At 34.2% G+C, this 17,745-nt stretch overlaps 1 protein-coding gene across 2 annotated transcripts in view; it reads left to right on the top strand.

Annotated features, from left to right (window-relative positions):
* Esyt2 (extended synaptotagmin-like protein 2) overlaps nucleotides 1-17,745 on the top strand; it is a 147,824-nt gene that overhangs the window by 92,065 nt on the left and 38,014 nt on the right. For both annotated transcript variants that reach the window (XM_085808483.1, XM_085808484.1), the window contains exon 18: nucleotides 5,026-5,151. In XM_085808483.1, coding sequence (XP_085664609.1) covers nucleotides 5,026-5,151 — 126 coding nt within the window. The remainder of the gene's footprint in view (nucleotides 1-5,025; nucleotides 5,152-17,745) is intronic.

Raw genomic sequence — 17,745 nt, 5'->3', positions numbered from 1 at the left:
ATTGTAGGAACTCTGTCCGTTTCAAACCAATCATGGTTTGCCTTAAATGCCATCTCATCTTCAGTTGACATACCTGGTATTTTTCGGAGAATCTTAACCTTCGTGCAAATGAAAGCTTCCGACACCAAATCTGCCTTTTAACTGTTTCTTGTTAATCCACAACAGCAGCTTCTCAGCATCTCTTTGGAGTTTCGGACAGTGCTTGTAAGTAACAGTAATTCCTTTGGCCCAATCAAGTTCCTTAATTTCTTCCTTCTTCAGAATAGTGCAGATTGTCGATGTCGAACAGCTGTAAGTCTTCGGGAGTTCTATCACTCTTATGTTTATCTATGATTTCTTTCTTAATTTCACTGGCCATAGCTTCCTCCCCTTTCTTTGCAGCACTATCTGAGGCAACAGTCTTCTTGGGAGGCATCGTGAAATAATTATTTTCATGTTAAATGTAAAAAACAATTAATTCAAAAGCACACAAACACGTAGATCCAAGAACACTGAGTGATCTGAGGAGGGGATTCTTCGAGTTCAGCTGGATTGGGAAACATGCTACGGATACTGGCTGGCTCAATGCTCGTATTTAGAGACAAATTTTTCACTCATACTTTCCTTGTATCTCGATTTTCTCGTATAAAGAGGTGCTCGTATCTCGAGGTTCCACTGTATTTTATAAATCTCACTCTGTATGTGTATATGTAGAAAGAGAGAGCTTTTTAACTCTTTTTTTCCCCCCATCCATTTAAATCCTAAAATAGTATATGCTTATTATAATAAATCTCTACAGATTGCATCATTTAAACATTAATCTTTCTGATATGGTTCTTGTATAATACTAACGATGCTTACATAATGTTTCAGCCAATCCTAGTAAAATTTGAGAACTGAAATCTAAAGTTTTGCTGGTGCTACCAATAGCTGAGTGGTTAATATTGCTGTATCCTGGTAGTTCAACATGGGTTTAGGCCTGGGTTCATGTTTTTCCAAATGTGTAATGTGAATATGAGCCAGCAGGGTTGCCACGCTACCTGGAAAACCGGGAGAACCGGGAAAAGTCATGGAATTCGAAAATTGACCAAAATATTCAGGGAAACGTCAGGGAATTTAAGTATTTTTGTCAAAATCTGGAAAAGTCAGGGAAGTTCATACAACGATCCCGCCAAAAAAAGCGATTTTTGCACCGACGTCGGAAGAGATAACTTTTTTGGCGAATTATGTATCACGTGAGTGTCATTCGGGTAGCTGGCATAGAGCCAATTTTCGCAGCTCCAATTTGATTGTCTTTTAGAAAGGTAAAGCAACTTTCCCGCAAGTTTTGGTTTCCAGTATTCTCGAGATTCACATGTGCAGTGCATGAATTAAAGAAAGTACCTGTTCTCGTATAAAACAAAATGGGTTTAATCCTAGTATACGGTACCATGGAGGTTAGAATCAAAGAATATGTATTGTAAAGAAGAAAAACCTCTCTGCAACAGCCGTGGCTGTGGCTCCGTTCGATCATAGAGGGAAACAGCTGTGCATGTCTGATATATCTGTCGCCAAAGCTCGAAACCGGTGTCGAAGTTCGAAGGTCACGTTATCAAGAGTTCATAAAATGAATATCGTTTAAAATTTCTTTAAACACTTGCGCTAAAAAGACGTGCCACGCACATCGAGATGCTTTTGTCTCAAACCGCAAGCGACGTGAACACCACGTCGATAAGCATTTATCGCAGAAATGAAAATAATGTGGTGCACACGTCGCCTAACAACGAGATTGTTTATTTCTCGAGTTACAGCTCTGGATTGCACTCGCAGAGTGCGTACGTACGCACGGAGCGGCGTAAATGAGACACTTTACCGCTTGTTATATTGTAGCGCATGGCACCGCAACCGTGAAGTTGTCTTAGCGCAAGTGGTTAAACTCTAAAGGAAAAGAAAATATTTTTTGGTGCAAGTAAATTAATTCATGGATTAGTTATTTTCAGGAAAAAAAAAAAAAAAAAACTACGAAAATCCGTTTTTAAAATTATTGCGAAAAATCCAAGAAGAAACGCCTTTGATAAAACGTTTCTTCTTGGATTTTTCGCAATAATTTAAAAACGGATTTTCGTAGTTTTCTTTTTGTCAAAGAGCGTTTCTTCTTAACACGTGTTTCTCAATTTCCTGTACACATCGCGGAGAGGGAAATTCTGGCCGCCAGGTTCCGTCGCCAAATCCCTTGGCAAATTTTCCCTTCGCATTCTAGCGGCGTAATAGCATTTTACTTGTATGGAACCTTTTCTTCTTTACATAGACGTTCTTTGGTTAGAATAATAATAATAAGATTTGGCGCATCATGATGCGCAGTAAACGAGTCATTTTGGTTTTGGCGACAATTTTCAAAATCGTGCCAAAGCCTTACCGTATACTAGAATTTTACCGCAAAATCTTTTTAAACCTTTTTTTTTTCTTTTTAATAAATACCTTGCCATTTTGAAGTAAAATAAAAAAATAGTAATCAGTCATCTAGGCTAGCCATGTAATATAACTATATTCGCTAAAATATCGTTGATTATTATAATTCAATTTTTAAGTAATTATTTTTATGTTATTCATATAATTTAATGTTGCTTCTTCCCTCTAAATTTATTTATCATTAGTAAATAATATTTCCAAATTTCAGGAAATTTTCTCTGGCATAATCCTGAAATTAATTATAGCAGTATGATGACATACCATCACGAAATTTAATGCACATATTTTTTCCTTATGTATGCTGCGAAATTAATATAAAATACCTCAATTTATTAAAATAGATTTCTTTCTTTCGTTTAGCTGCAGAATGTCTGCAAAAAAAGCCTTATTTTATTCCAGATTGGGAAGATTCTAATCTCAATCTTCAGTGGAGAAAACAAAAACTATTATAATTATATTTGTGTTTTCAAGTGTTAAGGTGCCTTTTAAGAACATACCTCACGCAAATTAAATTTACCTAAAATCTAACCTAACTATTTAGCATAGCGTTGTGATTTATAAGGACCGGATTAGCCTCGTGTTGAACTGGTGATGATCATGAGTATTAATTAAATAAAACGTACATTTGTTATCCAATGTATATATCTTAAATTTTATTAAGTTTCTTAAGTGGAAAACTAAAAAAATTATCAAAGTATACCAAGAATAATTAAGAATAAATGTCCTCTGGGATTTATTGAATAATTAAGTGAATTTGCTACACAATACAAGTAATACCATAATTAATTTACCTCTTAGCACAGCCAACGTACATTATGCGGATAGACTGGAATTTTCTTGAAACACACCTGGAAAACCTGGAAAAGTCAGGGAATTTCATTCTTCTGTTTGAGTGGCAACCCTGAGCCAGTTTTGCAGGTGGCTCTCATGGGCTTTGACATATTTATATAACTTAACCTAAATTTAACTAACGAAAAGAAAGGTTGAGGTACGATTTTTATCAAGCCTTTATCTGAAAATTATACTTTCTCTTGCTTTGTGTTATGTTGCTACTTACTTTTCATCAAATTTATCATTGTAAAAATGTTTATAAAAATGTAACAATGTAAAAAATGTATAAATGTAACTGACCAAGAACGAGCACACAAATTGTGTCAATTTAGTTTTGTTTCTATCAAAAATGTTATACAAGAATAAAAGATTGCTCAACTGTCAATGATGACTGTAACTAACTGTATGAACTTTGTTTTTCAATCCATAATCATGTAGCTATGCTATCCACCATCAGGGGGAAAAAATATTTCTGTATATATATATATATATAATTACAAAACAATTAAAAAATAGAATATAATCGAAAAATGGTTTCTAAATTTCTTACTTTGTCTTGTATATATTTGGATAATGTTATTTCAAGTTTTAACATACATTCTGTTGTTCATTTGAGACATATATGGCTGAGGATTAATACATTGAGCTTTTGAATCCTAAAAAAAAAAAAGAGCTCATTTCAGAGAGATATTGTCGTCAAATGGACCACTGGAAATGCAGTCAAAGAAAAGAGCCCAATGATGTTCAGTAGGAAACACATCTTACTGCATCATGCCATACCATATGTTGCTTTGGTGACTCATCTGAAAATCTCAGAACTAGACTGAGAAATTCTGATACATCTACCATACTTCCTAGACATAGCACTCTCTAATTATCATTTTTTTCTCTCCTTACAAAATTTTTTGAAGGGAAAAAATTCAAAAATGAAACAGATGTTAGCCAAGCACTACTTGAGTTCTTCGCCTATAAGGACTAGTCATTTTCTAAAATGATATCTACAAATTGCCATCTCACTGGCAAGAGGTTGTAAGTAACGATGGAAATTGTATTGCCAATAAATATAATTAAAAGTATGAAAAATGCATTTTTTCACTTCCGAAATGGACATAATTTTCCCGTTGGACCTAATGTGTATGTAAGATAAAAAATATGTAAATCTATTAACTTATTAGCCCCTTAATTCTTCATTTTAATTTGGGTATTTCATTTCTGTGTTTTAAAAATAGTAATTGTTTCTAATAAATATTTCTGGACTATGTCATTTCTAGATTAGTGTATATCATATGACTTTTACATTATACTGGTGACATAAAGGGGACTGAAACTCAAACAGCCAACAGTAATTTTGGAGCATTATTAATTATCCAGTCAAATGCATTGAAACCGAAACTAACCCATTCCAAATTAATATTTCATCCTGAACACTAGGCACTTTGCTTCTGCTCCTCAACCAAATAGACTATTGCTTGCTACTTCTGTTCTTAAGCTTTTAAAAATATAAATGTTTTGAAATAGACATGATTAGAGTGCCAAGTTATTTGTGGCCTCAAATGTCAGTTGAAATAAAAATGAATCTGCCTTGGCTGCTAAGTTTGCTGTTCATTAAGCATCAACATCTATGCAATCAATATTTCTACGTTATATATAGATAGATATGTACAAAATATATATGTATTTTTTTTTCAAGTTTTGAGCATGTCTTATGGTTTGAAACTCCTAGCTGGGCGAACAGTATACTGAATGATATTCTTTGTTTCTTTTTAGCATTAGTGGGGATAGCATTAAAAGTAACAGAAGTGCTCGGAGTAATTCAGGGATTACAAAGATTCAGCTGACAATAAGATACAGCATTCCAAGAAATAAACTTGTTGTGGTTGTTCATAAGGCAAAGTAAATATTTATTTGTTTGAATCTGACTTTTATGTGCTTTTTTTTTTTAATTTACAATTAGTAGCGATTGATAATTTTTCTGTTTTTCTTATTAAATTAGTTCACTGTATATAGTTTTGGAAGAATTACTGCCATTTAGTTTGTATCGTATAGATAAAATATTACATATTAACCCAATCACCTCAGTAAAAGTTGCCAGATTTTAAGAATATGTCAACCTCAAGCAACCAACCACATAATGATTCTTCAGTCTAGCATTGTTGCCATTTTTCATATTTTTTTACTTCTGATTTCTAACAGCTTTTGTAAAGATAAGTCTTGATATTTCTTGCTTTTAAACTCAATTCTAAAACGTGAAATTTGCCAGCAGTGAATGAAACTGTGGTAAAATTCCTGCAGGAATACAATTTTGCCATGATTACTTTGAATCTGATGTTTAAGTGATCACCACAAAATTCCAATTTAAAAAAAAAAAAAAAAAAAAAAAATGCTTGTTATGTAGGTTTATTGATTGATTTTTTCCCACTTAAATACGTAATAAGAATATAAAGTATGTATATTACCATATGTAGATATGTTTTAATTATGAGGTTTTTTTTTTTTTTTTCCCCCCTTCTGTAAACACTGAATTGCATCAAGGTGGTTTTACTAATACCTGAGTATTGTTAAAATTATGAAAGGTGGCATAAAATTAATTTGTAGGGAAGAAAATTAAAAAGGCTAACAATATGTAACTACTTGAATGGTATCAATAGAACTATTTCTGAAGTATTAGTCTTTAAGCTGAATATCTTTAACATAAAAATATACAGTGGCTATGTGTATGAATTCATGAAAGCTGCCTACTCATACGGATTGTTAGTATTATTCACCAAATTACTTCTGTACTAACTCCTGAAAATGTTTTTTTAACAGCTAGTTTAAACCTCAGAAAGATTGCAAAAGTTGTAATAGACTGTTATCAAAAATTATCTTTACATACATAATACATACAAATTGCTCAAAAACTGTTGAATGAAATTAAGTAAGTTTTTTGCATGTGATGCTGAGCGTCATAATACACAAACAAAGACTGAATAATTGCATATTTTTGTTTATGGTGCTAAAATGTTATTTTTTAAAAAAATCTGAAAGGGTTGAAATTTTAAATTATATCCAAAGGGGCGCTTTTTTAACATTTTGTGTGTCACCTTTATTTATTAAATATGGTGTTTTACGTTCTCAAACCATAAAATTCAGTTCAACAGCAACATCACAAAATAATTTTATAATGAGCATATCTTTAGAATTTCCGATAAAGAGTTCCACCCGCTGGAGATAAAAATGTTTTTTATTTTCGTATGGTGTTACCATTGCTCGCTTTGAAACTGTTTAGTTTGTTAATCAAAAATTCGTTGGAAGTGTTACGAAATATGAAATGGATTATAAAACAAATTTCAAATTCAAATGAAGGCTTCCACATGCCCATATTCTATGGTAAATTATGTTATTCAAATTTTGATGGCTGTAGATACCGTTGTTTATCACAGTGCGAAAAACATACATACATTCATGCAGATTCCTTCATTATTTAATTTCTTTAAATATAATACAGGACGATAACATTTTGGTGGCAACAATTTGAAAAGTGAAACAAAACTTATCGTGAATTCACGCAAAATGTCAACACGAAATTAATAGCCCTTCAGGGCAAATTGCCCCTTTGGACTAAAAATTGAAGAATTATAACAAAATTTAAAGAAAAGTAGGCGTATCAAAAACAGATGCAGACTTTTTTTCACAGGAAATGTGATTATTTAAAATTGATGCCTGCTTAACACAATATTTGATGCTTACTAAGAAAGTTAATTTGAATTTGGGGGTATAAAAGTGTGCACTCATCTGGTAATGAACTTGAAAATATTGAAATGTGTAAGGGGAAAATTTTCATGTGCAAAGCTTTTCCAGGATGGGCCCATAAGTTTTATGTGAGATTCAGATAGATATTACTGGCCAGTTTGCTGAATGAATTTCTTTGGTTTCAATAAATTCGTAGATGAGGTTTGCTGAACGTTGGATGCACATTATCATCAGTGAAAATAAAATCAGATCAACATGTCCTGAAATGTTTGCTGAAACACCTAATACAAGTGTGCAGTATTTCATCCTGATATCTATGGGCATATACAGATCATCAGTCAAATATATGCCATTTGAGTATATGTTTTGATCATTACTCTTTCTCATGTAATTTGATTTTCCCTAGCACTGGCTGTTGACAATATGCCATTCGTGATCTAGGTGCTGTGTAATTGGCTTCCACATAATGTCTGAGGAAAGTTTGACTGTAGATTCATTCAGAAACAGTTCCTGTACAATCTTAATATGTAGCTTGTCCGTTAATTTATTTTTTGAGAACTTTTTGTAGACTTCCAGATTAAAATTTCATTTTGCCTTTTTTTATATTTAGGTTTTAAACAATATATTCTGAACCGCATTTTATGTTGTGCTTAATCTGTATTCTGTTAACTGTCAAGATACAAAGCAGTGGATATCAATTACCCAGTTGAACAGCGGCTACTGATTAAAATTTATTGCCTTTAAGTTTAGAAGGAATAATGCTGTTAGAAATATATAAAGATGCCCATTGCAATGTTTGTACCAGTTTTACTGTAAACAATGGTTCAGGTGAAATATCCTGTTCAATAAATAGACTTGCTAACACATGCAATGAAGTCTGTTTTTCTAACTGTTTACAGCAAGGTGTACATTTATTCTCACATGAGAATATGTTCGTTCTTTTAGCTCAACTCAGACACTGTGATAAATCATTTTGTACTGACTATTCAATCTGATGGGGGTTTCAACACCTGATTACTTGAGTAACGGAGGTAGCAAAAGTTATTTGTTAAACCATTTTCTGTAATTTAAGAATGTATACAAAATGTTTTTGTAATTAATCAAGCTGGTCATACATTAATATCAGAAACCATAATAAAAGGTTCTGCTGTCCGAAATCACGTCTACTATTGAAATCATATTTTTATAAAAGGTAATGTAATCTGTTAATTAAGGCAAAGACTTGTAGATACCATTGTGGCATGGTGCAGATCTTCATTGTTCATATCACATTAAATATTCTCACTGCATTCATCAAGAATTTTAATCAGACATAGTGCACAATAAAAATTTATCTTTATTTCAAGGTTTCAGGTATGCATACTACTCCTCGATAGCCATTCTCTGTTCTCTGTCTGTGTTTCTCCAAACTTCTTCTTAGGGTTTCCATATTTATCAGCAGTGTGGGCACAAGGCCTGCATACTCCTTGTTGCTAGCACCACAGAGTCCCCCCTAGTTCCTTTGATGGCTACTCGAAGGAACGATATCAGATTATCAAATATTTCAGCAGATCCTTGCTGTCAAGTTTTCTCCCTCCTTAACCCTTTCAAGATAGCGTGCCTTTGTTTAAGATCTTTCATGGGACGTATGGAAGTTGAAAGGAATCATCCCATAGGATGGTGGTTTTGCATCGCTAAGCCTTATAGGAAAACACACACAAAAATTTTGAGTCCTAAAGTCATAATTTTAGATTATTAGTTAAGCTATCATGTATGTTAAAATGAGCATTTAATAATAATTTTCCTTTACTTAACATGACAATATGTGAAACAAATTGCTTATTTTGAGAAATAATTTCCAGAAGCACTATTCAAATTATTCCCAAGTTTTAATTGACAAAATACATTAATAAACATAAAAATTAATTTTTAAAATGCAAGAAAGGTTATTTACAAGAAGAGATAACAGAATCTTTCACGGGAAGTATAAGGCTGACACTCAGTGAGCTCAGTCTGATAAAATATCCATGTGAGAATCACTAAAAATATTGCTCTCTAACTCTTTAGAAAATGAATCATCACTCTCATCCAGCCCACCAGCGGCCGAGCGGTAAAGTTGCTGAACACTGGTAGTTCGGTCCGAGGTTCGAATCCCGCGAACGGGCTGGCTGCATGGGTGTTTTCGTGGTTTTCCCCATGTGTAACGTGTATACGAGCCAGTTTCCCTTAGAAAGTCCTCCACGAAGGCATCCCTCCCCTTAGGCAGATAGCCCTAGTGTGCTTTGCCATAATTAAATACACCAACACCATCACTCTCATCCATGTCATTAATTGGCTTATTTACCATGAGACTATATTCTTCCTCTGATAAATAAGGCTTTTTTGCTATAATAAAATGACATCAGGCTTTTGGAAATAAAAAGAGAAGCATGCGAAATAAAAGCAATGCAAAGTGTATTACAACTCCACGTAGTAACCCTAAAAGACCCTACATAGTAGTAAAAAGAGAATAAAGAAAGAATTCGAAGGGATATCTTAAATGTGAATGTTTATATCATGTGGTGAATTAAAGAGACAAGCTGTGTTTGTTTACATTAGGCTTTGCTTCCTTCCCTGCAACACCTGACAGCAATGTTATGCAGAATGTGATCAAACTCAAGATTCAGAATCCTAAAACTGTATTCAGTTCAAAAGTAATGGGCACAGGATGCCATCTAGTGGTCTTTCAAACATGTTTCAGCTTAAAATGTGTATATGCATCACCCGTCCCTTGCGTTAGCTGTCCAATGATGCATGGGTGGGACACCTGGCTGTGAGAGATGTACATAGGGAATATGTATATGGTACGCCCTTCCTGAAAGGTTTAATGACAAAACAAGGATATAACTTTAGAAGAAGATAAAATGTGATTCAACATATGATAAGATTATAATGCACATATATAAAAATGAAATAACATAAGCTCATTTGGGAAGTGAATATGTCTTCCCGATCTTGTGACAGTTTGTTTCCTAGAGAGTTCGGTAACAGATTTACTATGTTGAACATCTTTAACCCTCTGACTGCTCAATTTGTAGACCGAAATTGCTTCAAAAATTGTGCAATTTTTTTTTTTCATATATTAAATCAATATATATTGGAGAAATGAAAAATGCATTTTTTCTTTCTAGAAAATATTTTTTATATAGATTTTTTATCATGAGAAACTAAATTGCCAGAAAAACCAATTTCAGATGTTATCTAAAAAAAAAAAATCTTTTTAAAAAATTTCACTTGAATTACAGTTAATTTCTATTTATTGCATAATATAAAAAATTAAAATGTGTAAAATTTAAGGAAATATAAAGCACCGAGGAAAAAATACCTTAGAAATGCAGTTTAGTATGATAGAGTTCAAAACTGGGTTCAAGGGCAAAGTCCAACTTCACAGTTTTTGCACCAGATTCAATAAATCTAATTAATAATCAAGCTAATTATTAATATAATCAGTAAATATAATTAATAACTCAATAATTAAACTAAACAATCAATATAAGCGCTAAACCTTTTCTAGCAGCCATTTCTGTAAGAAAAAGCGGCAAAAAGTGAAGTTTGAGTTTTAATGCCACATGGCAGTTGTTGCATTCTATGCCAGATATTAGTAATTAATTGAGTGTCATTACGGAGATATCCTAGGTGCCATTATCATGTAACTTGATACCAAGGAAAACAACTCAACGAGTGTTTCAATCCTTTGTGTTGTGAGCCTTGAGAGAGGATTTTAAATGTTGATGAAATTGTTCAACAGTGCCATTTGACAGTGGGTAGGCTGTCATTGGATTTTGTTCGTACCCAAACTTTGCAGACACTGCAGATCTCTTTCAAGAACCTTGGTCTGTTGTTATGACCAGTGAGTCAAAACAAGATATCCTTGATTTGAAAATGGCTCTGCAAAAAGTTTTCATTTTCATATCAGGGATAGGAATGATTTCAGACCATCTGGAAAATCTATCTATTGGAGTTAAAATGTACATGTTGCCTTCTGATACTAATAGATGAACAATATCCATGTGGATTTCTGAAAAATGGTCGTCAGAGAGGGATAATGTACCCAGTGGGCCTATAAAGTGCCTGGTTATTTTTTATCACTGAAAAAATTCACAGTATTTCACCCAGTTAGTGATATGACATTTCATATCGAGCCGTACATAATGAGAACAAATGAGTTTCGTAGTACCTGCAATGCCTGAATGTGATAGATTATGCAGATGATTAAAAATGAGTCTGCGAAAGCAATTAAAAACAAATGGACGAGGAACATCTGTGGAGATGTCACAAAGAATATTGCCACCAGCATATTGGCACAGCTTGAATTCAAACTTCAAAGATGACATATTGTTTTTGAGAAGGTTCAGTACCTCTGGATCATGCTGTTGAGCTTCATAAAATTTTTTTAAATCCAAAAATGGAGATTTTGTTATAGAATCAATTTCGATTCTTAACAGAGTGTTATTTTTAGAACTTTGAAAATGCCTAGTACAAAGTCCGAAATCCGGACTCGTCGGGACTTTGGCGATTTCAAGTTTGGGATTTTTCCAGATATTAGATCATCAGTTTAACATCAATTTAAATCTGGTAAGATGGCATGCAGAAGTTATACAATTAAAAATGTAAGTTTGTCAATGTAAGTTTAAGTTGCTTCCACAAAAAATTCAAAAAGTTCCTTTTTTTTTTTTCTTATGTCATATACAGTTGACTTTCCGGTGCCATACTCCTTGCGTAATATTGAGATGGATATGCCTTTATCCATTTTTTGCAGCAATTCCACTTTTTGTTTAATGGACATTGAAACATGGTTTCGCTTTGTAGATCCATTGGCAGCTCTAGAATTTTAAACTCTTTTCAACATAATCGAAAGTTCAAGCTTACTTTTTATAAAATTGCCGTAATAATAACAGTCTGCAAAAAATAATAAGCTGGATCAAACTGGAAGATTAGGGAGCAGCGCAGTCTGCTACATTACCTGAAATGCCTTAGAATCAGTAAAGATAATTTTAGCCTAGCTTAATAGCATGTGCTATACATTATTGGCTGTGTATCACAAGATTGGCGACGAAAGCCAGATTGTTTCGCTAAATTTTGTCTTGCTCCTATTGCGTACTGAATTAAGCCTGAATTGTGTTAGTTTAGTTATTTATTTACTATACCTACGTTTATTTCTTGCACATGTTTAAAACTAGTCTAAGTCCTGAATAAATAAACTCGCATATACTTAACACTTTATCTAGGGCCGGTGCTAAATACTGCCTGGTGCAGTCTCTGCGGGTCTTAAATTCTGCTACATAGTGCCTTCCTAAGTTCTAATTTTCACCGCACCTAAACTTTACATCCCAGTGTTTTCCCTAAATCATAAAAAACTTCTCATCCTTTAATTTTGCTGCTCAGTGCTTTCCCAAATTTCGTCTTCCCTAAATTCTGCTGTCCAGTGCCAACATATTCTGCCACTGCTTCTGGGTTTATAGTGAATAACATAATAGTTATTCTTAATTAAAATACCACTAAGTGTAATCTTTTGACCTATGAGTTTCATTAACAAAATCTATTTTTAGCATATGAAAAGAAATTTTTGTTGAATTTTTCCTTGTCAGCATTTCTTAGAGCATTTAAAAATCGATAATCATCACCAAGCGTAATGTTGGCATAAAAGGTTGCCATACTCTTATTACTAATATAAAAAAGTTTAGACATCACTGCATGAATTATTAATGAAGCTGTCATATATTGATAAACATGCGGTGATGAAAGCAAAATATAATAATGACTCGCCAGGTCGGTGTCGGGGATATAAAATAGGTGAATGTTTTGGTTTGAGATGTATGCTAAGCAGATACTCAGCTATGGAGCCAAATTATTAATCTCACAAATTTATGCTTACATAATTGTTTTTCCGTAATGAGGTATTTTGTTTAGTGCCTAAGTGAAATTAAGAATCGGAATTTTTATTTGAAAATCGCCACATCTGTTATTATGAAAGGAAAAATCAAATGTCCATGTATAAAGCATACAAAAAAAAAAAAAAAAAAAAAAAAAAAAAAGAAGCTTGTGTCTTTGAGGTCTGGTTTTAGATCATTCTGGATAATGAACGTCCGGATGTCAGACTTTGTACTGCATCAGTAGAATACTGAAAAATAAAATCTAAATGACGTAATTGTCGAGGTGAACATTTGTGGGGGTTCTGCGTAAAAGCATGTATTAATGGTTACTAATCCGTATAAATTTGAAAATTTCTTCCCAGTAACATATGTTGGAATTTCTTAATCATAGAATAAATTGAAAATAATTGTTGTACACAGACTATTTCTTTTGACTTTTAATAACTTTCATAGAGGAAAATGCTATAGGTTCCCATGTTTCTTGAGAAACTGCATAACAGTGCCGCCTATTGCGACATCTAAAGCATCTACCCAGCTACTTAACTCGGGAATAAGGTATCTCAAAAGAGTAGCCTGAGCAATGGCATTTTTCGCAGCAATAAAAGCTTGTTCAGCATTCTCATTCCAATTTAACTGCGTGGTTCTGAACACGATTCTGGCAACATTTCTTTTTTTGTTGGTATGACATTCTAACAATTTTATTAAAGGAGAAAGAATGCGTGTTGCTTTAGGTATGAAACATCTGTAAAAATTAAACATGCCTAAAAATCAACAAAAAACCAAATGAGGCAGTACATTGAGGGAAATCTAAAATTTGACTTTGTCAGACAGAGATGCGTTTCCGTTTTCACTTAGGTGAAAATGTAAGAAATAAGAATACATTTGACAAAAGGTGTATTTTGAAGCATTTATGCATAGTCCATATCCTTGAAGTTTTGAAAATGAAGCTTTCAGATGCCTGCAGTGTTCCTTAGAATATTTAGAGACTATGAGCAAGTTGTTGACAGAACACCTTCTAAATCTCATGTTACTTCGTCTATAAAATGTTGAAAAGTTGCGAAGGCACTGCATAAGCCAAATTGCATGCGGGTTACTTTCAAATAAACTGAATGGTGTGCATATGGTGGTTTTATGAATATTATCGAGATTAATAAATATTTGATGGTACACCTTAATAAGGTCAACATGACTAGAAATTTTAGCACCATGCAATGTAGCAGTAAAATCATCTGAGTAAGGAATTGGGCATTTATCTTTTATTGTTTGGCTGTTCAATGCGCGATAATCTCCTACAGGTCTCATTCCAAAGTTCATTTTTTTCTAACCATGTGAATAAGGGAATGTTTTATTGCTTCTCAAAGGTCTGAAAGGCCCCATTTGCACCATAGTTTGAAATTCTTGTTTTGCTGTTTTTAAGCAATCTGGAGCGAACTGATGAGGTTTCACAGCTACAGGTGAACCTTTGGTTACGATACAAGGAACAATGTTGTATTTAACAGATTGTTAGGATCTGGGAATTTAACAATAGAAGGAAATTCTTTTAAAATTTTGTAATAAGGTGTATCACTAAAAACAGTTTTTACTGGATAAATATCTGCATTCTTCATGCAACCTACAGTTGTGAAACTATGTCTTTAAATCTTTGAGACATTTGTTCCTAAGATCTGGCACCAGTTAAAAGAAATGGAGGAAATCTACTCCAGGAACGGTTGTACTAACATTTACTATAAGATAACTCCAAGTAAACTGTCATCTGAAATCTAAAGAAAGTATTTTATTATCATAAACATGAATGATTGAGGAATTTGTAATGAAAAGTGTTTGATGGGGAGAATTTCTTTTTTGAGAATTGTTTGCGTGAATTAAAGACTTGCTAGACCCGGTATTGACCAAGAATGAAATGTTCATTCTCAAGTAATGTATGAACAAGTAGCATGAAATTTGAGGCAAGGAATAAGTTGCCTCTGTTCTGTGCTGGTTTTGTTTTCCTGCCATGAACAAGGTTTGGTACACTTGTATTCTCTACAGTTTTTTTCCAAAATGCCCATAATACCAGCAAATAGAATAATCTTCTTTTGGAACTGCTCCTTTCTTTATTGCAATCTCTGCAATTTAGCGAGCAAACACAAGAAATGGAGTTATGATCAATACATTTGTGTAATTTTTCTATTTCTTTAAATAAAATATCTTGAAATGATTGGTTGAATGTGCGATAAATTAAAGTAGTCCCTGTGGTTGGATTACTTTAAGATTCTGTCGGCAGTTTTTGCAGCTTTGTTTAAAGTTAAACTTGAAATCCTGGAAAAATAGACTGAATGGTCGAAAGCAGATGCTGAAGGAATAGTTTTAGCTTTAAATTATTGGGAACAATTAAAGGATTCCACTCGACGTTTCAAATTCCCAAGCAAATTGGAAGGTTTTTGAGAGCCTAATTCCTGTCCAGGTAAAAACTGTAGAATTTCTTGCTGAGAAGATTCTCCCAATTGGTTTATTAACTCAGTTTTTAGCTTTATATAAAAATCAGTTGGATGGCTTCATGAGTAAATCCCAAACTAATGACACAATATCTGGAGGAAGATAAGAAACTACATAATTAGTAATTGTTTCTGGTATATGCTTGGGGGTGACAAGAGCAAATGTACCTTCACATGTAATAAGCCATAAGATTGGGTCTGATCGGTTATAAACTGGATGACATGTACATCAGACATTTTGCTAGGTTTAAGTCAAAATAAAAGTAAAACTTCAACTGAAGAAAATAAAATAGGAATGGTAAATAGAAATCTGAATTATAAAATTATCTGTGGTCCAGAGGAAAAGAATTGTTGTCCTTATAGATAACAGTGATTCTCTAGATATTTATTACAATGATACTTCTGGTTTGGAAATCTTGAGAAATGGTGAGTCGTCAAAAATGAAAGTTTTGCAAATTTTTCATAAGGCCTGATTTAGCAGATTCCAGAAGTCACCAATGTAGAAACCATTGTGGTATGGTGCCAATCTTCATTGTCCATATCACATTAAATATTCTCACTGCATTCATCAAGAACTTTAATCAGATACACAATAAAAATGTATCTTTATTTCAAGACTTCTGTTATCTGTACTACTCCTCGACTGCCGGTATCTGCTGTCTCGCTACGCTTCTCCAAAAACTTCTCCTCAATGTTGCCATATTTATTGGGAGCAATGCGAGCACAATGCTTACTCTTTATTGTTGTCATCACAGACTTGTACGGGGGTTGTAAATTAAATAGTGGCAACTTTACCTTGAAACTCGCAAAAGGGCGGGCATGCACAAATAGGATATAGGAGCGGTGAGGTGGCGCTGTTGTTGATGTATAGAATGCAAAAAACAGTTGATCTGCTTAGAAGAGTAATTGTTGTGTGGCGTTAAAGTGAGGAGTTTCATTTCCATCGCTCTAAAGCATGTTTTCAAAAGGTGATCAGCTGTTGTGGCTTAACATCGAGGTTGCCCATGGCAAAAATGCAACAGAATGCTATCGAGGATTAGTGGAAGCCTGTGGCACAAATGCCTTACCGTATCACGATGCGTTCAAGCATTTTGTTTGGGTCGGAATGAGACTGTGGATTTGCAACGCACAGGTCGGCCCTCCATTCCTCAAGAGCATATTGACATCCTGAGCGGTCTCTTTACCATAGACTGAATATCTTTAGAGGTTGTCTGAGTCATCAAACGGTGTGGTGCATAATCTCTCAACTTGAGGAAAATTGCTTCCCGATGGGTTCTACATGGATTAGGTTAGGTTAGGTTATTTAATTACGGCAAAGCCTCGAGAACTATCTGCCTAAGGGGAGGGAAGACTTTTTAAGGGAAACTGGCTTATAGACAGGCTACACATGGGGAAAACCACGAAAACACCACGCAGCCAGCCTGTTCGCAGGATTCAAATCTCGGACCGAACTACCAATGTTCAGCGACTTTACCGCTCTGCCGCTGGTGGGCCTCCACATCGACTAACCGAAGTACAGAAATAGCACTGGCACCCACTTGGAGAGATACCGCAATAAAGGAGACTCATTTCTGCAGCGTAGTGTCACCATTCATGAGACATGGGCCTATGAGCCTGAATTAAAGCGTCAATCAAATGAATGGCGTCACAAAGGTTTGGCACGTCCACAGAAATTTTGACAGGAACCCAGTCGGGTGAAGGTTATGCTGATTATGGCACACGACTGGGATGGAGTGATTCTTACACATGCTGTACCTGAAGGACAAACTGTCAACGCAGATTACTATTGCCGATTTCTGCAGCACCATCTGCGTCCGGCTATGCGGCGCAAACATCCACGTTTATTGTACAACAATCTCCCTGTCATATTGCATGACAACGCTTGTTGCCATTTCACAAACAATGTCACTCTTCTTTTGCGACGGTAGCAGTGAGAAATCCTGGAACACCCTCCCTACTCACCTGACAAGAGTGCTTGTGACTTCGATCAGTTTCCAAAGTTGAAGGAACCCCTTCGAGGTCACCAATTTCATGACGTTTCATATGTACTCCACGCAGTAGGGCGCTCGGTCACGCACATCAACAATCAACACCTTGCCACTGGTCTACAAGGGCTTCCCGACATTTGGCAAAAGGTTATAATCTTTGTCGGTGATTACATAGAAGGAATGTAATGCAATTTTACTTGTAAGTTCATTAAAATTGATTTATACCTATGTTGCCATAATTTAATTTACAGCCCTCATATGTAAAGAATAATTTATTGCATTTATTGTATAATAATTCCTACTAGAATCAATATCTGTAATATTTTACAAAATTTAGAAGCCATAATATATTTCATATAAGGAGTTTGTAACTGTTGGTCAAATTTTTAAGTAGCCTTACTT

Source organism: Stegodyphus dumicola, chromosome X1, assembly GCF_044657685.1.
Source record: "Stegodyphus dumicola isolate Sdum_Otavi_A_Nest chromosome X1, ASM4465768v1".
Classification (NCBI taxonomy): Eukaryota; Metazoa; Arthropoda; class Arachnida; order Araneae; family Eresidae; genus Stegodyphus; species Stegodyphus dumicola.
This window is presented reverse-complemented; position numbering and strand designations above follow the sequence as displayed.